Source organism: Mus caroli, unplaced genomic scaffold (genome assembly GCF_978045245.1).
Source record: "Mus caroli unplaced genomic scaffold, Mus_caroli_1 scaffold_20, whole genome shotgun sequence".
Lineage (NCBI taxonomy): Eukaryota > Metazoa > Chordata > Mammalia > Rodentia > Muridae > Mus > Mus caroli.
In genome coordinates, this window is record NW_028227275.1 from 1,945,266 (window position 1) to 1,969,166 (window position 23,901).

Sequence of the window (23,901 nt, forward strand, 5' to 3'; positions counted from 1 at the left end):
GACATGGAGGTGAATGAACATCTAAACAAGGTTGGTGATAATGGAGATGAAAAATGGAATCAGCATTGCTTTGGATAGCTCTGGGGATAGAAGAGTTTTAGAGAAAGGAAGCCAGACGGGACAGTTTTGAGGAGGTAGAAGAAGAAAGAGCAGATATTCTGGACAACTTAGGTTTGACTGATAGTGACCAACAAAGGTCAATCCAGAGATGAGGTTTTCTTTTGATTTGTTGTTTATTTTGTTTTTACGTGTTCAGTCTTATTATTTCAGCTTTCAGTGAACTTTTAAATTGAACCCTTTATTTATACTTTATGCCCTCTTTTTTAGGTTTCAGAAAGGATAGGAGAAATCGTGATTTCATAATATAGTAATAAAAATTAAAATTCATTTTGTATATTGACAGTGCTAGGGATCAAACCCAGGACCTTGCAAACGCTAATAAATAAGCAAGTGTTCTAACAATGATCTGGATCCCCAGCTCTAGTTTGTTTGTATTTTAAGGGCTGTTGACGAGGCTTGGAAAATGGCTCAGTGGGTAAAGTGCTTTCCACGTAAGCAAGAAAAACTGAGTGTAAAAGCCAACAGTGGTGGTAGAAATCTGTAACCTCAGTAGCAAATTATCAGGAGCAGGGTTGACAGACAGACAGACTGACTCCTAGAGCTCACTGGAATCCTGCTCTGAACAGATGGTGAGAGCCAGGTTCAGTGAGAGAATCTGTCTCAGAAAGTAAGGTGAAGATGAAGAACAACTGAAGACACCCATGTGACCTCTGGCTCCCACAGATACAAACACATGCAAAAAAGAGCTGCTGAGAGAAAATTAAGGCGCTAATAGTCACAAAACATAAGTATTACTTTAGGTTCTATTTCTTAAGATATTTTACTTTACTATGAGCCAAGAAAAACTGACTAGCTTTCATCCACACTTTTTCAGAAACTAACCTTTTCAAAGTATAGTAATACCTTCTCATAAAATTGTCCTTCACCAGAGAACTCACTTTCTCAGTCATACACAGATAATGACAATTCAAGAATGTGTCAAAGGTACTGCTAGACCCTGCGCAGTAGGTGGAACCCACCTCAGTGCCCACATGTACTCAGTAAAAGGTAATCAGCACTCACAAGGTACTATTGTGGGTGGCTGCCAAGTGTGAAGCCCCATAAGAATAGGCATATCATTATATATATATATATGAAGAAAATGAGGTACAAAAAGATAAAATAATGCCCTATTAGCAGGTATCAGAGGCATTCTACAAACCCAGATTGAGTGTCTCACTGCTGGTATTCTGTTTTGCTATTGATATAACAATTTTTCTTCTGGTTCTTCTGGATCAAATATGAATGGCCATGATCAGGAAACATGAGTTCAGGTTATTCTGAATATATTCTGTCTTGGAAGTAGTTACACAAACTTTTACAGTTACAGAGCAAAACGTGAAAGTCCTAAATTAGCATAGATACGATTTACCTTGGTAGGAAACATCAGACAAGTAGACCACAAGTTGGAGGGAAATTTCCTCTAGATTTTAGATGTTACAGTATACTTGGCTTTTGGGTTGGTTGAGGCTAGAACTCTACTAAATATAAGCATTCTGAGAAGTTTAAAATTGATATAATAGTCAGGAGACTATTAAGCCAAATATAGAAATTAAAACAGTTGACTAAAAGGGGCTTGTAACATCCATAAATTTTTTGTTATAGATCTGCAACATTTCATCTCCATAGTTAGGTTAGTCAAGCCAGTACTCTGGGATATGTAATATAGATGCAGCATCTTCAGAGAGCATCATTCCACACTGTTAGATCATCTCCACTGATGGTATCCACACATTCTTCCACTCTAGTTGTGTGATGCTGAGCACTTCACTTCAACTACTAGAGAAGAGAAATAAACAGTGGTCTGCTTAGATCAAAGGCTGTAAAATAGCTCCATCTGCATAATCCTTACACGAAGTTTTCTTTTTAAAATTTGATTAAAGCCTTTATTAATGCTTTGATCTGAAACAAATTTAAATTTTATACACCCAATCTAGTGAAATAAAAAGTAAGAAAAGTAGGCAAAGGTATGGAATACACATCTGCCTTAGCCCCTTGGCCCATGCCTTCAAAATCTTCCTATAACAAGGTAAGGAGGGCAAGTAAAATAGTTTCTTGGGCCATGATGACACTGTGGTTAAGAGTACTTGCTAAAAACTATTTTTAAAGATGAGAAAGCCAAGCAGGGTATGGTGGCCATTTCCTTTAAATTCCAGCATTCAGTAGGCAGAGCCAGGTAGATGTCTGAGTTCAAAGATAGCCTGCTATAAAAAATGAGTTCCAGGGCAAGCTAGGGCTACAGAGAGAAACCCTCTCTCAAAAAACAAACAAAACAAAAAAATTAACAAGCAAACAAAAGATAAGAGAACCACTCTAACATAAGCAGATAAGCAGGTTTACTATAATAAGGAGGATGGTTTATTTGAGAGAATGCCCTTGTTAGGGAATACTTAGGTAGCTAGTGAAAAGGGGTATCATGTCTATGTCATATTTTCAGATGATTCAGGAAAAAAAAATGCAAGAGAAAAGTAAATGTGCTGAAACTCTAGTCAGGAAATATGGCTCAGGATAAGTAGGAAAAAATTGCAACTCTTCTTCTGTTATTACTGAAATTATTTCAAGATAAAAGGTTATTTTTAGAAAAGTATATTTTAAAATAGCTTTCCCTAAGACTCCCCCACAGACTGTAATATATGAATCACTTTGCAGAAGTATTTGTTACTATGTAAAGGTGAAGGTTAATTTGGTGACTGGTTAAGAGCTGTTCTTCTTTAACAAGAATTTAAAAGGATGTGAGTATTCTGTGCTATTGTTTCCATAACAACCCCAGCCTTTGCCTACTTTTCTTACCTTTTTATTGCACTGGAATGATTGCATAAAATTTAAATTTGTTTCAGATTAACAAAGGCTTTACTGAAATTTAAAGAGAAGATAACTTAAGAATATTGATTTTTCAGATGGAATTATTTTAACATCCTTTTGAATCAAAGCAGAAGGCCATTTTTTATTACTTAGATATCTTACGTCATTTGTATTTATATAATGAAATTTTTATATTTCTATGCCTCTGTTGTCTCTGTAACTGAAAGATGCAGTCCTAATTTACCATTCAGTTACTTTAGAAACTAAGTTCTCTGATAGCCAAGCTAGTGTTCTGTTTTGAGAGGCCTTATTTTTCATCCAAAAGAAAGTCTTTCTGAGGAAAGATTATGGAGGTGCCTGATTTATGTTTGACATTTATGCCCAGTTTCATTTAATCATGACACCAACCCAGTGTCCTATGATAGTGGTCTCTTCTCTGCGACTTGGATATGGTTTGTTTCTCCTAAAGGTTAATGTTAGAAACGTGTCCCAGTTTGACAATATAGAATAGAAGATGATAGAACCTTTAAGCCAGTGGAGCCTTGAGGGAAGTCCTTGGGTCACAGAGCTATTCTCAGGAAAGTTAAAGTAGCTCTCATCGGACCCCTAGAGCTTTCTAAGACCGTTAGGAGGAGCACAGCTGCGTCCCTCTGGCTTCCTGCAATGCTGTGTGCTTTCTCTTATACTGTTAGTACGGTAGTAAGCAAGGCTACTTATTATGAGATCCTCAGGAGAGCTGACCTGTGCCATATCAGTGAACCCCCAAAACAAAAATCTAAGTAGACCTATTTTCTTCATAAATATTCTGCTCCAGGCATTTTTTTGGTTGTAACAAATAAGAACTAATGTATTCTCTTTATAAATAAATCCTACAAACCAAATGTAACAGCATATGCATTTAGTCACAGCACTGGAAACAGAAGCAGGTAGATCTCTGTAAGTTTGAGGTCAGCTTGGTTTACATAGTGAGTTCCTGGGTAGCCAGGGCTATATAGTTGAGACCCTGCCAAAGGAAAGAAGGAAAGGAAGGAACAGAAGGAAGGAAGGAAGGAAGGAAGGAAGGAAGGAAGGAAGGAAGGAAGGAAGGAAGGAAGGAAGGAAAAAAAAGTTTGGTAAAACTAATATGTAGAGCCAGAAATTCAAACCCCACTGAGTACAATAGTATTCCAACTAACAAGTGTCCTTCAAAAACTTTTTTTTTCAATATGTCATAACTCTTGGGGCTTGGGAGAATAATCAAATTTTGGTGGGTTTTCTCCTGTTCATTAGAAGTCAGCTGCTAAATTAGGTAAGCAGGTAAGCATCACTGCTGTAAGGAAGACATTTACCTGTAGAGTTCATGTGAGAGAACTTAGAGTTCATTCTTGACCCTATACAGATCTACCCATTTACACACTATTGCATGTTAGCATGGTGTGTGTGTGTGTGTGTGTGTGTGTGTGAGAGAGAGAGAGAGAGAGAGACAGAGACAGAGAGACAGAGACAGAGAGAGAATGAGACTCTAAAGGGAGGTCAGGGGAGAGGAGACAGATTATCACTATCATTGAGACAAAAACATAAAAATTTGTAAATAGGTTACACTATAATGACAGGTCTTTGAAACCTCCATGGGTAATTTATTTCTGGATATCAGGGACTAGACAGTTATCATTAGTATATTAAATATTTATCTTCAAGCTCTGGATTATAATTGAGAGGTCAAGATTTCTAAATCTAAGGCTGACAAGATGGATCTGTGACTAAAACCTGACAACCCAGGTTTGATCCCAGAACCTACATGGTGCAGAGAATACCTACAGTGTACTCATACACATTAAATAAAGTTCCAAAGCCCATCTAATGACATGGACTATTCCTGCTGAATTTGAGAAAAACAACAATCAAGACTCCATTCACAATATATGATTATATTTACCATGTCTCACCTTTGATACAAGTGTCAATTTTATATTAAAGTATAAACAAATGCAAATTCTGACTCAATTCTTAATTTTTTAAAAAGATTTTATTGTATATGTATGTGAGTACACTGTAGCTGTTTTCAGACACACCAGAAGAGGGCATCAGATCCCATTACAGATGGTTGTAAACCACCATGTGTTTGGTGGGAACTGTACTCAGGACCTCTGGAAGAGCCGTCAGTGCTCTTAACCACTGAATCATCTTTCAGCCCCCTCAATTTATAATTTTGTAATAAAGTATAAGCAAATGTAAATTCTAACAGTAGTTCTAGATAGTATGATTGGAAGTGTTTTTCTTTTGATTTTGTTTCTTTAATTCCAAGAATTTCTACTATAGGTATGATCCCTTTAAAAACATTGAATACACTGTGTTCCATGTTTTTAGAATATTTTTGTTTATTGTTTGGCAGTTTCATACATGTATGTATATATTTTTATATTTGATGTGTATATTTTGACCCTCTCTCCCACTTCCCCCAGGACCAGTGACCTTCATACTCCCTTATCTCTCACATCTTCATGTTCTCTTCTTTATGATAGACTTTTATTCTTTGAGAATTTTATACTTGTACCATGTCTTTTGATCACATTCTCTCCCCACTCCCTCCTCCAATTTTCCCAGGCCCTCCTCAACACATCCTCTCTCCCAATTTCATGTCATCTTTTCTAATTTTTAGTAATTCCAATCAGTGCTTACATGAATGTGTGGGTATGGGGCTATCCCGTGGAGTATGGGCAGACTACCAATGATGGTCACACACCCAGAGAAAAATAACTCTCTCTTCCCCCAGCAGCCAATAGCTCCTCAGCCAGACTGCCCCCAGAACATGTTCCTCTCGTTATTCCATTATTATCTCCTGTTCCTCTTCCTTGTAAGAACACATGTGGTCCAGTTGGTGTTGCCTGCATGCATGTGGGTATGAGGTCATACACAGGAGCATAGGCAGACCACCCTTTTTTGTTGTTTTTTATGACCACATTTAAGTCATAATAATCTGAAAGTATATTTATATTTGTTAGTAATGTCTTAATCTGTCACTTATCTGTAATTATAGTCACAATGATTTAAAAGTCATGACTGACTGTGATACTCTTATCTGTATTACTTTTATCTCAATGTTTTCTTTCTTTTTAATTCTTTATCAAAGGTTGAATTAATAAAAGGGAATGTACAAAGTGTCGGACTTACACTTCGTCTTGTTCAGTCAACTGATGGGTATGCTGGGCATGTCATAATTGAAACTGTGGCCCCAAACTCACCTGCTGCGATGGCAGATCTTCAACGGGGAGATCGGCTCATTGCTATTGGAGGTAATTACACACTGTATAATATAACTTATGTGTACAGAGAAACTACAAAATTGGCTGGATTGTTTTTTTCTCTCATCTCCCTATTTTTGAAACAAGCATCTGTTAGTTTTATAATGGAAAAATCTTCATTATAAAGAAAATCGCAAAAGAGGCCTTAGCATGCTTGTAAAAAGCAAGAGCCAGTTTAGTCTTGATGTTTACACATAATTTCATCTTTAAACCACTTCACTAAAATTTTCTAATTTCCTTTCCCTTCCCACCTTCTCCTCTATGTATTATTAAATACAAAATTAAGAGCTAGATAATAATGTCTTCCTGTATGTCCATTACCACATGACTCTAGATGTGCTAATATTAGCACTACTCTCATCATGTTGTAGTGCTAGAACTGAACAGGAGGATCAGTTCTATTCCTTGCCTGAGAGGGAGGATACACCTAAACCCTATTCTGAGACTCCATGTTATGTGAAAGGCCTGTGGTTTGTCAGAATGCTATTATTCAGAATACAACCCAAATCTCTATGGTAAATACTGTATACCTTCCTGTCAGCTAGATTGTTGTAAATAATAAAAATAAAACTGAGTTATCTGCTTGAGTGTATATACATAACAGCAGGACTCAAATGTACACAACAGCACAGAAGTAATCCAAGCCCTTTTCATACTTCATAGTACCTGGCCCACCTGATGTAGGGTTTGAACACATAAAAATGGCTATAATTTATCTTAATCTTTTCAGAAGAGTATTGTGTTTTCTTTTACAGCTAAGACAATAAGGTGAAGCAAAAAGGAGTTATCACTCAGTATGTCAGACTCTGCTTTTGATTCAAATCCATCTTGACATTAAGATAATGAAAATGATTTAGTTAAGCATTTGGAGTTAAATTAGCATTTCCATGTGGAAATCTCTGATTGTGGTATATACAGGACCATTTATTCCATAGTCACCTGCAATAATAATGCTCAAAAGTCATTCTGATTCAGAAAAACTGGGGTGAAATCTAAGAGTTCACTTTATTTATTTGTTTGTTTGGTTTTGGTTTTATCAAGGCAGGATGTCTCTGTAGCCCTAGCTGTCCCCAGAACACACTCTGTAGACCACACCACCAGGCAAGAACCTGCATTTCTAACAAGCTCCCTAAGTCATGCTAGTTTTCCTGGTTCATGGACAAAAGAGGACTTAAACCTACCTCATCCATCACACACCTCTGTATAGAAATATAAAAAGTTCATCTCCCTCACCCAAAACCATGGTTCAGTATCAATGGTTTTGCATTAGTACATATCTTGTTTTGGTCTTATCTATAGGTTATTTATTATTATTATTATCATTTTAATTTTTTCTTTTTTTTAATTGGATATTTTCTTTGTTTACATTTCAAATGTTTTCCCCTTTTCAGGTCTCCCCTTTAGAAACCCCCAATCCCATACCCCCTTCCCTACCTCTATGAGGATGCTCCCCCACCGACTCCTGTCTTCCCACACTGGCATTCCCTACACTGGGGCATCGAACACCCTCAGACCCAAGGGCCTCTCCTCCCACTGATGTCCAACAAGGCCATCTTCTGCCACATATGTGGCCAGAGCCATGGGTCCCTCCTTGTGTACTCTTTGGTTGGTGGTCCAGTCCCTGGGAGCTCCAGGGGGTCTGGCTGATTAACACCATTGCTCCCCCAGGGGGCTGAAAACTCCCTCTGCTCCTTCAGTCCCTTCTCCAACCCCTCCATTGGGGACCCCGCGCTCAGTTCAAAATCTGCCTTTTATGTTCTGTTTTCAATTACACAAGTAGCAAATACCTATTACCCCAAATAAATAAAGGTCCAAATCATACAAATCTTTACAGAGAAAAAAGCAAAAGTTAACCTTTTCAAGGTATCCAGTGTTCATAAAGGTACTAACAAGTTTTATTGATTAAAAAGTCAGATATTGTACACAAGTTTCAAATATAATAGAAAAACTTTATTTAATGAGTATGCATGTTTTATTTCCATGAGTGTTCATGCACCACATGCATGCATGCAGTGTCTGCAGAAGCCAGAAGAAGTAACCTTTCCTGGGACAGGAGGTACAGAGGATTATGAGCCACTATGTGGATGCTAGGAGTAGAATCCCATCCTCTGAAAGAGAAGCAGTGCTCCTAACTGTCGAAGCTGTCTTCTCAGTACCACAGAAAACTTTGTTTCCTAGTGCCCCTCCTCCTATATAAATAAATATATCCCTTGTCCCAACTCTGGGACACAAATTCAAGTCCTGCAATATATTTTTAGTAACTCATTTCTTGAAATAAACTTTGCCCAATGTTCATAGGTATTTCTAAAATAAATTGTAGCTAGCTCATTTGGATTTACAAAAGTCTTAGTAATAGGAGATTGGTAGTAGTAGTAGAAAGAAGATTGGCAAAATATATTCAGTTTCAATAATAGAATTAATTTTACTGTTTCCTTGATCTCTGAGCATGTTTGAAATAATCTGGAAGAAAAATCCAGATTCCAGCAAATGCTGGTACAGTGACCACCTCCAGAGCACCTGAGATGAGGGCAGGTTTTCCCAAAGCACAAATGAAAGAGGTGGGATTGGGATGAGGCTTTGTCCTTGTACTAGAGCTCAGTAAATGATGCTTCATCTGTGCATATGGCACACTACAGTGCTCCTGAGACATAGTGCTCTTAGACAGAAGCAGTAGAAGCTATTAAGCTACATGAGTCAGGAAGATCCCTGTGAAGAAGCTCAGAATTCCACTGATGTTTTGAGCTGAAACTGGAAATGTGATCACATGGATATCCAAGCTGCAAAGGTCTGTTGGGAGATAGTTAAAGGTACTTGTGACTTAACTTAAAGACCAGTGGTCAGGAGGAAGATCAGAACATCAAAGACCAAAGGAACAGAACTCTGAGTTAGGATTGAGACCTGTGGGAACAGGGGAGTCAGCAGTCTCCAGGTTTGCATTAAGAGGTAGCAAGTTGATTTATAGTCAGGACAAGACAACGTGTATTGTAATCAACTTGTAACTTTAAAGCAACTTACTTTTTATACTTTTCATTCATAACTGATCATTTCATTGATCATTTATGGCTAATAAACAGGATCTGTGAAATGGTCTGACATTGGTTTCTAAATTTAAATAACTTGCTTGCCAGCACTGGACTTATTTGAGAACTTCCTTCAGTAAAATGTCAGCTTTCCATCGTTCAGAGTAAGTAAACCTGTTTAAATAGGTCTTACTCTGCTCTCTTCCATAGTTCAGCTGAACATGAGGTTGTTTATGTCAAGAGGGACTGGGAAGCCATTAGAAATTAGAAGCTGCTCAGGGGTTTGTATCACAAAGATAACAGTATTTTCAGAGTACCATGTGCTGGTTAATTAGAAATTTAAATAAAGTCATTTTTGTTCTTCTTATGAAATAATCGTGAGGTAGTAACAGTAGCTGAGTTATTGCTGTAATTTACATGCTTCCCCCTTTGAATCTTAAACCAGGTGTGAAAATCACATCGACCCTGCAAGTGCTAAAGCTCATCAAGCAGGCTGGGGACCGAGTGCTGGTGTACTACCAGAGGCCTGCTGGTCAGAGCAACCAAGGGGCTGTGCTGCAAGACAGTCTGGGACAGTTGGAAGAAAACTTCTTGTCAAGCTCCGGCCAGCCAGGTTACGAAGAGGAAGCTGCTGGGTTGTCAGTGGATACTGAAAATAGAGACCTAGATTCTGAATTTGAAGACTTGGCGAGTGATGTCAGAGTACAAACAGAGTTGAAAGAGGAGACACAGCCGTTGAGTCACAGTCCCAAACGTACTCCAACAACACTTTCTATTAAACCCCTTGGCGCTATATCCCCAGTTTTAAATCGTAAATTAATTTCAGGAATCCACCCACCACCACAAAAACTTCCATCCAAAGAAGGAAATAAACCATCAACTCTAAAAACTTCAGAGCCCACAGAAGCAGCACAAGTGTCCAAACCCCAAGGACCCACTTTCAAACCACCTGTGCCACCGCGACCGCAGGGGAGAGTGCCTCTGCCTCCCACTGACACCTCAGCTCAAGCAGACCCGGAAGCCCCAGAAAAGCCAGACAAGGTGCTGCTCCCTCCTCCTCCTGCAGATAAACCTGCTGAGAAGCAAGTGAAGAGTGTGGATCAAGGAGAAGATGTGGCAGCAGGTAAGCAGTCTTCAGCAAAGCAGGAAGTAGTGAAAGATCTTCCTTCAGAAAGTTCTGCTCCTGCTAAAGACTCTTCAGATGACCCTCAGATGTGGGAATCCTCAGAGGTTCTATATCGCAACAAGGTGGGAAAGTGGTCAAGAACCAGAGCGTCCTGTGTGTTTGACATAGAAGCCTGCCATAGGTACCTGAACATCGCACTGTGGTGCAGGGATCCTTTCAAGTTAGGAGGTCTCATCTGTTTGGGGCATGTTAGTTTAAAACTTGAGGAAGTGGCTTTAGGATGTCTAGCTACATCAAACATGGAATACCTTACAAAGTTCAGACTGGAACCCCCTACACCTAAGGCCATGGTCACTAGAACTGCACTACGTAATCTGAGTATGCAAAAGGGCTTTAATGACAAATTTTGTTTTGGTGACATTACTATTCATTTCAAGTATTTGAAGGAAGGAGAACCAGACCACCACATAGTTCCTAATGTAGAGAAAGAAAAAGAACTTCATTTGGTTGAGGAGGTTTCTACACTCCCTAAAGAAGAGCATTTTGTGGGACAGATGAGTTTGTCAGAAAATAAACATAGTTTCCAAGATACTCAGTTCCAAAACCCAACTTGGTGTGATTACTGTAAGAAAAAAGTTTGGACAAAAGCTGCTTCCCAGTGTATGTTCTGTGCTTACGTTTGTCATAAAAAATGTCAGGAAAAGTGTCTAGCTGAGACACCTCTTTGTGGAGCAACTGAGAGGCGAATAGACCGGACACTGAAAAACCTCAGGCTGGAAGGACAGGACCCGCTCTTGGGCCTTCCTCCTCGTGTTGAGATGGAAGCTAACAAGTCAGTCAATAAAACAACAGGGTTGACAAGGCACATCATTAATACGAGCTCTCGTTTACTAAATCTGCGTCAAGTCTCTAAAACTCGCCTTTCTGAACCAGGAACAGATCTTGTAGAACCTTCACCAAAACACACACCCAATACGTCAGACAATGAAGGCAGTGACACAGAGGTCTGTGGTCCAAACAGTCCTTCCAAACGAGGAAACAGTGCAGGAATAAAGTTAATGAGAAAGGAAGGAGGGCTGGATGACAGTGTTTTCATTGCAGTTAAAGAAATTGGTCGTGATCTGTACAGAGGCTTGCCGACAGAAGAGAGGATCCAGAAGCTAGAGTTCATGTTGGATAAGCTACAGAATGAAATTGATCAGGAGCTAGAGCACAATAATTCCCTTGTTAGAGAAGAAAAGGAAACAAATGATACAAGGAAAAAATCAGTTCTTTCTGCTGCTTTAGCTAAATCGGGAGAAAGACTACAAGCTCTGACACTTCTGATGATCCACTACAGAGCGGGCATCGAAGATATCGAAACCCTAGAGAATCTGTCTTTAGACCAGCACTCGAAAAAGATGAACAAGTACGCAGATGATACAGAAGAAGACCTCGATAGTGAGATAAGCCAGTTGATAGACTCTCAGCCATTCAGCAACATCTCCGATGACTTGTTCGGCCCATCTGAGTCAGTGTAATCAATAAGCTATTTCAACTTTCACATGGATGGAGGGGACAAGATGTATCTGAAGTGCCATGGGTACAACCACGTTCGGTTCTCTCATGGTACACTTTGGCCTGCTTCTATAGTTACTTGCTTGTATGAGAAAGAAAAGGTAGTTTCCAGCAAAAACATGACCAGCTCATCAAATTGGTTGTTTCGGGTTGTGCTTATAGCTTTGGCTTTTTTGGATTTATACTGGGAATTGGGTTTTATTAATTTATTTTTAACCTTTTCTAATTATGTAAGCCAACTTTGTGTTTGTGTATGTGTGATGTCTCACTGTCATTTTTTTTTCTTTCCTCCTGGTTTTTTAATTAGTGTTAAATAAGATCCTGTCCAGATTCCTGAAATAATTTTCTTTCATTTTCATCACGGTTATAACAGCAAATTTGTTGCATGCCTAAATTGACAACAATAATCATTGAGGGAACAGGTTTGAGTCTTCTTCCTTGTACGTTTTGTGGTTTGTCAGCTGTACTCCCTTGATGTTTTTGTTATACGGGGCTTGGGGGATTTTTGTTTAATTTTATTTTGCTTTTGTTGTTGTTGCCAAATGTAAATGAAAGCAGACCCTACAGCTTTAATCTGTTATGCTTATATAATTTTTTTACATATATTGCTTGCTTCTTATGCTTCTGCGATATTTTTAAAGCTTGTATGCAGTTGAAATGTAGTAAAATTACAGTGATTAACTAGGAGAGGTTGCATTGAATAGAGAATAAATGCAAAGTCCAGTTGGTCAAGAATTTTGTAGACAGGATAATAAGATTTCATTACAGTAGGATTTTGAAATATCTTTCAAATGTTGATGCTTTCCTTTTAAGTGGAAGTTACGGACACTCATGATGACTTCATCTGTGGTTCTCTCATAGGACATAAAGCATATGCAAGGACATTTACAATCGCACAGGACTTATTCTGAAAATGACTGTATTGATAACTGGCTTTGTTTGTATGATGTGGAGAGCAATTATACAGACTATGTTTACTACATCATCTGGTGTCTTGTGGCCTTAAAGGAATGTCGGTCATTCTGAATACTTTAGTAGTTCAGACCATCTTTATTCATTGTAAAGAAAACTAAAAATAGACAGTATGCATAGTTCACTAAATCAAGGCCTGCTATGACTAAAAATGAAGGCCTGCTATGCTATTGGGCCCATCTAGTGGATGCTGGTAATGAACAACTGAGAGAAATATATGAACTTAACCCCTATTGATATATCTTAAAAGTCTAAGCTTGTTATACCTATAGAATAGAAAAGTGTTTTCCCCCTTTACAGGTAACTACTATGATAACACATAAACCAACTAAATTAAAAAATATATGGAATAGCTCTTTGGCTGCAGAAAAATGCATAGTATAATAGTAAAAAGACTTGCCCAGACTGTAGCCCAAACTCCCAACAGGAGTTTCAGGTCAAGCTCTTTAGTGAGCTGTATAGCCACAGGCAGGTTACAAAGGATTCTGCAGCTTCCCCAGCTCCAAAGGTCCTTACACTTCCTCACAGGACTGTTGTGAGGAGCATCACTGCAAAGGCGCTTTGAACAGTAAATGCTGTAAAAATAAGAGGTATTACTTACACAAGAAAACATTTCTGAGTATAGAAAAGTGATTCCAGTCATAAACTCAATAGCTAACTCTCACATTATTAAGTGAAACATTGGGGCACAGACCTACCTTTGTCAGGTTTATAGCAAGGCTACATCTGTGTAACCTCACCCCCACTCTTTTACTGTTTATTTAAGCATGCTCACAGTTTAAAAGAACACCACAATAGAAGGACTTCCCACAATAAATCCCAGAAGCTAAAGTGTTCCCCATTTTACACTTGAAACAATCTGCCCAATGTATAGCCATGTCTCATCCTGTAAACAATAACTTGCCATTGCTACCCCGAAGGTGGTGTGGCTGTAACTGGCTGGTGTGTTGATGGATCAAACTATGGAAGTTTTAGTGGTGCCCAAGCATGCTCCTGCACTGATGCATTTGGAAGAGCTGTAGAAATAACGCAAAGCTTTAGTTCTAAGAATCTACTCATGCTTTAAAGTATTTATCTCTGTAGAACCACAATCATGGAAAGCTCAACAGTGCTGCTAATCATGTTTGTAAAATATACCTTTAATGTAGTGCAATATTTTTCTATTGGGAGAGACAGTAGAGGCATCACAGCTGGGAGCTCCAATACCCTCAAGCATAGTAAGGGATAAGGCTTCAATTAAAGAGATTGTGTTATATTACATTACTCATGTAATCTTGCTGCCATGCTATGTTATCAATAGCTAAAATAATAATAAAGACTACCACGAAAAATAAGAATATCTTCATTTGATGACATCTAAAAACAGGTGATTGGTTCTCTGGCATTATTACCTGGTATAATCTGGCCATGCAGACAAGCTAACGATCCACTTTTACTAAACAAATATGTAGACCTGTCTCAGAAAAGAAGAAAAATTAAACTATTTGAAGTGTACTCTCTTCATTGTTTTTAAGTTGAATGGCTGAGTTAGACAAAATGAATAACAATTTAGTATTATTTTGCAATCATTTAATTTTTTTTTTTTTATTTATCGTGTTGCTTTTTTGAGACAGAGTCTCTTTGGTTTCAAACTCAGTAGAGATCTGCCTGCCTCTCCTCTGGAGGGCTGGGGTTAAAGGCATGCACCACCATGCCAAGTTTTACTGTATTTCTTAGCACCAGACTTCGTTCAGTAACACTAGAACTTACTGTGTAGATACTTTCTCATTCTAAGAACAGCCTAAAACTTTGAGACTAAAGTCTACCTTAAAAAAACAAAAAAGCCCCCCCCCCCCAAAAAAAAAACTATAAAGAGATTTTAAACATATTTGGTTCTAGTAAGTAAGACAGTGGAGTTTAATTTTTAAGTCCCCTAAAATTTTGAAATCGCTTCAATTTAAAAAAAAAAAAAAGAGTATTACTTTAATATTTAAATTGAAGTGACAGCTTTCCTTACCCTCTCCTCAAAAGGCAAACAAGGGTGGAAAGGGGGGTTACCTTCATCCTTTCTGATCCCTTAATGTTCCTTAAGGTCTGAGTAAACCAGGTCTCTCTAATCCTGGAAACTACAATGTGTACCACATTCAAAATGATCCTTATTTCTAGGTCTTTCAGAGCCTGTTCTGTCATCATATGGCTAGGTATTACCATTCTCTTCATCAGAAAATTACCTGTTCACAGCAATTAGAACAATTCATTTGAGTTAAAGTCCAGGGCAACTTACTGTTTTTCCACACTGATAGGGTATAACAAGTCTATATTTCATTTAAAGGAAGCAGTGGGAAGCCAAAGAGGATGGTTTACTCTAGCCTGGAGTGACTTGCCTGATGCCTGCAAACACAGAGAATGCTTTTTAATTAAATACTTACAGCCAAAACAGTGTCTATGTATTTTATCCCGGCAACAATGTTGATGAAATGGTTTATAAAAGAATACAGCCAGGCACAGCACAGTGTTCAAGAAGATTTATTAAGTAATCTCACTAAAGTGCAACCAGCACAGATACAGTTAGCAGTCCAAAGGAAGTTGAATATTTATTACTACCTCACTAAGATTTTTGTGTCTAAATTACCAAGTATAAACAAAAGCCACCTCTACTTTAAAAATAAAAATAAAAACAAATCTTCAGAGAGCTGTAAGTTCTTTGTTCTGGTACATGCACAGTCTCTTTTAAACACTATTTTCGGTCTTGTGTACCCAGGAGATTAGTCATATAAATGTCTTTCCTTTCCCCTCATAAACAACTTATCCTTTCCTCTCCATATAGCTCTGCAATTTTTCTTTTATCTTTTCTTTGGAGATCAGTAACAGGCATGCCTTTGCTGATCATTTTTTACTGAAACTGAAGCCTCAAAAGCAGAAATGACAGGAATCAGTTATTGTATATGGTATTGTGGGTAAGGGCAACTGCAAGGCCTCTCTCGCATCACATCACAAGGCATCCTGGAGAAGGTTAAGCCCTGCCCTTTTAGCCATGTAAGAGCAGCCATCTTTCAGAGTTGCAGACCCATGACTGTCCAATGGCTTAAGAGTGGGAACCCAGTTGTCCCTCAGACACACCAGACTTCACACCACCAGGGGCCCACAGAGAGCTTCATAAAACAAAAGAAATATTTGCCACTTTTCTGAAGAATGTGAATAGCCAAAAAAGATTTGAGAGGTTGTCATCCTAAAGTTCTCAATGTCCAAGGTCCCACAAACAATGAAGCTTAACAGAACTGCAGGATTGACAGATACTATTTGAGACAAATCCTATACTGTGTTTGCATTCCGGAAGATTGTAATCTCATACAAAGCAATTGTAGATAGAGTTCACTAACAGCATTAACTGGCACACTGAAAAGACAAATCAGTGTTGTCATGCTTAGAAAAGTTATTCTACCCAGCACACAAGATGATACAGTAACACATACACATTTGTGGATTGTTTTTTTTTTTCCTGCTTCAGAAAGGGAAGGTGTCCTGAACACTCTTATTATCTTTCTTAACATAATCATGTTAGCCGTGAACAATTTTGTTCCTTCATCTTTGCTTGAAATTCGTTTCTACATTGATATAAACAACTTTTAGGAGTCTAAAAAATAACAGCAACTCAGAATTAACATCTCTAGAAAAACACTTGGATGACCTGCAAGCAGGTGAGAGATGGGATTTTTTTTTTCACATTATAACAGCTTGATGATAGCCTTGTTTACTGTTGCAGAACATGAGCTGGATTTGATACACCTTAACATATTTAACCTTGACTGTTTAAAGTGCAGAGTTTTATTTTTCACCCAGTAAGACCATCAAGTATATATAAAAGAAAGCAGCATTTGGGTTCTTTCCTCTGCTTTCAGAACATTCACTTTTTACCCCTTGTTGGCTTTAATTACTGCTGCCAATGATATGACACAGAAAACCATTTACAACCACCTCTTTCCAGGTGGGTGGTTTTGACAGAAAACTAATGACAGCAGAGGTTTATGAACAAGTCTGAAAGATGGCTGATAAAGTTCCTTGTCCTTTGTATTTAAGATGACTAGCTTTTAACTCATAAATACATTGGTATTAGTTTCAAGTTAAATAACACATTCAGTGTTGGTATACAATGCACTGTCTTACACGATTCTGTTTCTCAGACTGCTAGTTTTTGGTTGGAGAATCTCAGATAATGTGTGCTTTAAACACTCATTACCAGTATTCAGAAAAAAATATAAGTTTTTTTTGTCCAAGTGTTGATGAATGTAAGTTAAAAAATTATATTTAATTTGGATTCAAATATTTATACATTTACAGTATACCTATTTCGTCAAAATATATTGTGTAATATTAATAAAATCAAATACATAAAATAAAGTTTTCAACACTATTTATACAAACCCCTAGAAAAGTTGCTTTTTCTTTATAAGGCTGTTGGCAGTCAATCATAACCATGAAAAAGGAAGTATCACCTTTGGTTGTTTTACTCTATGCCAGCAATGGATGGCGTGACTAAGACAGCTCTGCATAAGTCATCTCACTGGAGACACTTGTACACAGTTAGACATTTGGCAACGTTAGAGGGGCTCAGTCACTCTCAGATTCTTCATCATCACCGATGGGGTACGACTGGACATTATTCTGAGTGTACATCTTTGTCTTAATGGGGCAGTTGTGGTCCATGAGGATAGCCTGGAAGCAAAATGCAAGTACATTAGCTTCTCGTTTTCTAAAGATTAAGGTGGTTTTAACCTACTGTTGTTAAGGATTACTGTTCTGAAAGCTGTATAATAAACAGTCATTCGAAGCCACCGCCATGTCTTGACCCTGAAGGTCTGTCGTTCTCCATGCAGTGGAGAGTTTCAGGCAAGAAGTAAAACATCAAGAATGTTTTCATTGTACCTGTTGGAGATAGAAGTTGAGTTCTGTGACTCAAAGGTAGGTTAGGTTTTAGAAAAATTAAACTGAAAATTTTGTACGGGGAGGAGCTGTGGACCTCATTACACATCCAATTTCCACTTTATAGACTGCCACAACAGGGAACTTAATGATGTTTGAAGAGAGCTCTGGTTGGAAGTGTAGGGATGTATGAACTGGAATCCACTTCACTAGTTCCAGTCATGGACCTTGCTCTGGTGAGAGCCATCTACACAGACTGTTTTACAATATGTTAAGACCACATTCTGCCATGGCCCCTTAGTTTCTTAGGTCAACATCCCAGAGCTTTGTTTATAAATGTGATATTTAGACATCTCCCTTTTAGATCCTACTTTATAGCACAAATGTACACATAAAGTTCCTCTGCCTTTTCTACTTTTGAAAATTAAACCAAAACTAAGTGTAACTGCAAAATAAAAAAAAGAAAGAAAATGATGCTTTCATTTCAGAGCATCCTTAACAAGAAGCACTGGCAGTCATTTCTGCTGACAGTGCCCAACCAACCAGTCATCAGATAATACACCTAACATCCTGTCAAGAACATAGCTACAAGTAGACTAAAGCTTTAGCTTTCACAATGAGCCCAGATGAGAAGTTGAGAGAATGGGTAGAGGCTTAAAGAACTTGATCAAGGAGAGCTGGGGATCTGGGTCGGTGGTTAAGAGCTTTGGCTCCCCTTCCAATGGACCCAGATTCACATAGCAGCTCACAACTGTCTGTAACTCCAGTTCTAAGGAACCTGACTTAACACAGGCATGTGTAGGGAAATAAAAATTTAAAAAGAAAAAAAGAACTTGACCAAGGGCTATATACCCTGGCCACCAAAATCTATGGACGGTTAAGTCCTTTATGTAGAATAGTCTATCTGCATAGAACATATATCCGTGTATATTTCAAACCTGCTTTAGATCACTTGCAGTACTGAACATAATAGAAATGTGCAGTGTAGCTAGGGAGTGATAAAGAACTGTGCAAAATAGTTTTTAGTTTGGATTCAGTGGTTGAGTCTACAGAGCTAGAACTGGCGAGTACAGAGAGTTAGCCGTGTGCATTACGTGCAGAGGAAGAAACCCAGGCAGCCTCAGGACAGACTGCACTTTTTACACAGCCCAGAGCAGCTGGAGAAGTGCAGTGGGAGGCATGTGCAAGCCAAATTAATCCGGTGTGTCTGGGCAGTTTCCCTCCTTCATAAGAAACCATGCCCGGCAACTTTTTTTCTTTCTTTCTGAGCAGTCTGCAAATCTGAGCGGATTAAAACGTTCTAATACTGCCTGTGGCAGTCTGTCTTGATGTCTGCTAGTTATTCTCAGCTCTAGTCCTCCATATGTGATAAGATTCAGTGTTCAACCCTTTTATCATTTCCCAAGAGATTCTCAAATGATCTGCTGTGTGACACAAGGAGAGTGACCCAAGTCAGACAGTCATCTCAAACTCCCAGCTTCAAACTCCCTTTCCAATTATGCTGCTTACTGAGTGAATTGATAGCTGTACTTAAAAGATTTGATTATTAAAATAGTTGAGGCAACAGATTATACACCTGAACCATTCTCCCTGTGTTATACAAAGATTTAGCCATTGAAACAGGAAGGTAATCTCCCCAGATTAGTGATTCTTAAGGAAATGTGCCCAGAGAACACTGGGGAGATGGGCTGGGGGTGGAGTAGAGCTGATTAAAAATGAAATCCCAGGTAACTACCTTCACAGCAACAGTGCTATCAACAACTTCCAGAAACACTGCCTTAGTTACAATATATTACGTAAGACTATAGCAGCCATCAGCTGACATATACTCCAAAGGTATGCTCATGTCCCCTCAGGGCCACAGGTGGAAGACTCAGTTGAGGTTGAGGGTTAGCAAAAGTCTGCAGATAAAATGAGAGCTTTAGGTGAACCCTGAAAGATGGGAGGGTTTGAATAAGACAGGTTTGAGTAGGGAAATGATAGATTATGGAGAGCAGTAGGTAAAACACACTAGACTAACAGCTACCAGAGTTCGTGTTAGGAGGCAATAGAGACAGCAGTTGGAAAGCACCACCAAAACCAGGAGCAGGCATGAGCCTTGACCTGAACTTGGCCCACAGGCAGCACGGCCACTTTGAGGACATCTCTCCATTTTTCCACTATTACACTTCTATAGCTAATCTTCACTGCTGGACTGGACATAGAATGTGGACGAGATAAAAACTGTTCTGAGAGTTGTTGGGTGTGATAGTGCACACCTTTCATGTTAGCACTCAGGATGGAAAGGCAGATACATCTCAGAGTTTGAGTCCAACAATCTAGAGTGAGACCCTGTCTTTAAAAGCTACACGGGGATTAGGGAGATAGCATAATGGGTAAAGAAGCTGTTTGCCTTGCAGGCATCTCCCAAAAGCTTTACTGGGTGGTAGTTTTACTTAACAAAAAAAAAAAAAAAAAAAAAAAAAAAAAAAAAAGCTATAAATGGTTAAGTAGGTCAGATGGTGTGCCTTGAAAAGAGAGGCACACAGCACTGAGCACGTAAGGCATGTGCATGGAAGTATTCAATGGCCCACGTAGCAGGCAGGGAATTTATGCTAGCACTCTAGGGCTGTAGAGCAGGCCTGGAAAGAGGAGCAACTGGCACCAGAGTCAAAGCCAGTCCCCTGCTAAATACCTAGTTTCCATCACCATACACAGAACAAAGCTGTGAGTCTCCAGGATAGTAAAACGCCAGATCAAATGACATCAAAAAAAAAAAAAAAAAAATCAGTGCTGGGTTAGTAAAACAGTAAATGCACTTAGTAGGCTCAACAATCTCAAATGTGAGAAGACATGCGTCCTAGTAGAAAAGCTCTGTTCTTTTTAACATAACTAGAAAAAAAAAAACCAACAACAAAAACAGCAATCCACTATGTAATTACCCAGAAAAGGGACAGGTGTCTACAAGTAGATTATAATGTACACCTCATGCATACACATCTTATCTGTTACTAGCTGCTCCATCTTTACCCAGTCCATGGCACCCAAGAATAAGAGTCCTTTGTATTGTATTTTATGTGTGATGAAGTGGTATACATGCGTGTGTGTGTGTGTGTGTGTGTGTACAAGTACACGTGCAGGCCAGAGGTTGAGCAATACTTTATATATTGAGGAAGGGACCCACTTGAATCCAGAGCTTACCAATTTGGCTAGTATAGCCAGCCAGCTTACTGCAGGAATCCTCTGTCTCTTCCTTCCTTGCTGAGATTATAGGTGGAGAGCCACACCTGCTTGACCTTTACATGGGTGCTGGGGATCTGAGCATGCATCCTCCTGTGGCAAGTACTTTTTTCTATTGACTTATCTCGTCACTGAACTGGGGTCTAAGCTAGAAGGACTTTAGCCACATTTACAGGAGTCTGCTATCCACAGATCACCTCCTTTCCTTCCCTGGCAACAGAAACTTAAAGAACAAGACCAAAAGGCATACCCTAGCTTTAAAAAATAATAATTATTTAAACCTTTAAAAAGCAAACCTTGTCTTAGAATTCTTCTGTTCTCACCTGGGTGTTTTGAGAGGCCAGGGTGCTCTGTCATTGTCTTAGGGAGCATTGCTCCTCAAATGGTAGTGTCCATATGCCTTCCACTAAAAATGTTTCCTTTGCCTCTCTCAGTAACATTACTTTAAAAAGAAACCTGACAGGAAGGAAAGCTGTAGTGCTCACACGCAGTTCACAGGCAGCCATGACTTATTGCACAGGTCACCAGCATTTCACTACCAGCTGTGACTCATACTCCAGAAAACATAGGCCACTCTCCTTCATACAGCAGCATGAGAACCCTGTCACCAGGAATGACTTAATGAAAGAATTCTTTGCTGCCCCTCATGTCTCCTGTGTATGGGGGCTGATTAAGCCCCACCTCAGCACTTGCATGTTGTGGGGTTTCCCGGGTGTGTGCTGATCCTTCCTTACGGTACACATCCTGCCAAACGCACCTTTATCATTAGAGGCTATCGGCTTCCACCCACATCTCCGCTCTGCTTGCACAATAAACAGGCATCAGCTGCCGAGTGCCACCTCCGATGTTACCACTGTGCCAGCTAAATGGCATTTCTCCAATTATGGGCATCCAATGATAGGCAGAGAAATGGACATCTCAAGATTTACTAATTTATCTCAACAGGCACTGTTTAAGGATTGTGATGTTTTATAGTGAAGCGACTTTCTGGAAACCTATCATTCTTTGCCTTCCAGGGTCGTTTCCTCCACTTCCTTCATATTTTGTTTATTTGGGGTTTTTTTGTTTGTTTGTTTTTAATGAACTAAAACAATGGCTTACATGAAGAAGAAAGACTGGTTTTTCTACCATCATCTTTTAAAACACTGTGGCAGCTGACTAGATGGCTTCCCCTCTCCACCATCTATCTTCTCAGCTAGTTTTCTGACTTCTTTCATTTCCTCTACTACCTGATTCTGCCAACCAGAAGATAGATAACACAACAGCCACTAACATCTGCTGTTTGGGTGAGCAATGCCCACCCAGCAGAGACTTGTTAGCAAAAGTAATCTCTTGCCTTAAATGCTTGAGAGCTGCTGGGTGGACAGAATAGTCCAGTATTTTAGATAAAGCAGGAAGGATGTGTGGGTGACTAACTCACTCACTGGGTGACTGCCTGGACTCTCTTTTATCTCTCACAGTATTGTGCAGTATTATCATTTCCCAATGCAATGAAGAAAACTGAGAATTGCATAGTCCTCTGTGGGGAGACAATGTAGCTGGCCCCAGGCCCATGCCAGACCCTCACCCTCCCTAAGAGTTTATAATGGTCTCCTGGGTGACAGAAACATTTACTGGTAATTCAATTTCTTTGGTCAAAAAGGTTTGTGAATAACCTTCATTCAGCCTTAATCAAATTATTGATAATATGGCCACAGAAGAACAGCTTTCCAGTGCTGTGCTGAGAGTCTTCTATCTGCCTCTGAAGCATATGGACTCAGGTCAACCAAACAGTAGTGCAGCTGTGATGCACACAACCAGGCTGAAGTAGGAATTCAGAGAAGGAAGGGCAGGTGCTTCCACCCAAGGCATCTACCTCCTTTCCTATGAGCCCAGCCATGAGAAACCCTGAAGTCTCTAGTCATTATCTTGTATAGTTCAGCACACAAAGGCAGTGGCCAGAGACCAATGTGTTTCTAAATTACAGTAAATGGATAGGTGAATGTGAAAAGCCTCAGACAAACATGTTATACAATCCAAATTTTAGTTCTGTTTTTAAATTCACTTTAGGGGAAACCCATCAAAGAGTAGTTAAAAAAAATGATAAAGTGTTAAGACCTGTTCAGTGTCAGAAGGCACCATTGTGCTGGGCTTGTGGCACACGCCTGGAATGCCAGCTGCTTCTGAGGCCGAAGGAGGAAGATCCTAACTTCAAGGCCTGTCTGGTCTCTTACAGAGTAAATTCAAGGCCAACCTGGGCAACTTAATGAGAACTTGTTTCAAAATAAAACATTTTTTAAAGGTAAAAGGAGGGCTAGAAATGAAATGATAGTAGAGCGCTTTGCCTGGCACACACAGTCCACATTTATCAGAAGAGGGAAAACCCAACAGAAATCACTTCTGATCTATTCCAACAGAACATAACAAAGAGGCTCTTAGATCTGTCCCTGAACACAAGACTACCACATCCCATGAGCTCTCCTTCATCCCCAGTCCAGACTGTTTCCTTTCAACTGAACAATATCAGCATCTGATCTTTTAGTCTGGGGCACTGCTACCAGGACAGACTATGAGCAGCAGCAGTGAGCTCTTTTGTTGAATAAGGTAAACACCTTAGAAAGGGCACAAGACTCATACAGCTCTCACTTCAAATTTAGAGCCAACAATTTGAACTTGTTCAAAAATGAAGCACTTTATTCTTTATAGCTTGTCTATGACTGTCATGAAAATAAATAGTTCCATTTGCTCACATGCGTGCCCCAGGGTGTAAGTATGATCTTTCATAAAGACCCTTAAAAGTATTTCTAGAATTTTATGTTTGTAGGACCAAGACAGCAACTATCACTGAATAAAATGAGGCTAGAAGTCACTGGCACCATATCGTGGGAGTCAGGACAACCTTCCAGGAACATAGACAATTAGATTGAATTGTTCCAGGGCTCTCTTT

The 23,901-nt window shown here is 39.2% G+C and overlaps 2 protein-coding genes across 2 annotated transcripts in view; one reads left to right on the top strand and one right to left on the bottom strand.

The window, feature by feature from the left end:
* The window catches only part of Pdzd8 (PDZ domain containing 8), a 55,266-nt gene extending 39,993 nt beyond the window's left edge, over nucleotides 1-15,273 (top strand). The window contains exons 4-5 of the mRNA XM_021151276.2: nucleotides 6,011-6,173; nucleotides 9,648-15,273. Coding sequence (XP_021006935.1) covers nucleotides 6,011-6,173; nucleotides 9,648-11,848 — 2,364 coding nt within the window. The 3' untranslated portion in view covers nucleotides 11,849-15,273. The remainder of the gene's footprint in view (nucleotides 1-6,010; nucleotides 6,174-9,647) is intronic.
* Nucleotides 15,274-15,346: 73 nt separating this feature from the next.
* Nucleotides 15,347-23,901, bottom strand: part of Slc18a2 (solute carrier family 18 member A2) — a 35,285-nt gene continuing 26,730 nt past the window's right edge. The window contains exon 16 of the mRNA XM_021151277.2: nucleotides 15,347-17,549. Coding sequence (XP_021006936.1) covers nucleotides 17,445-17,549 — 105 coding nt within the window. The 3' untranslated portion in view covers nucleotides 15,347-17,444. The remainder of the gene's footprint in view (nucleotides 17,550-23,901) is intronic.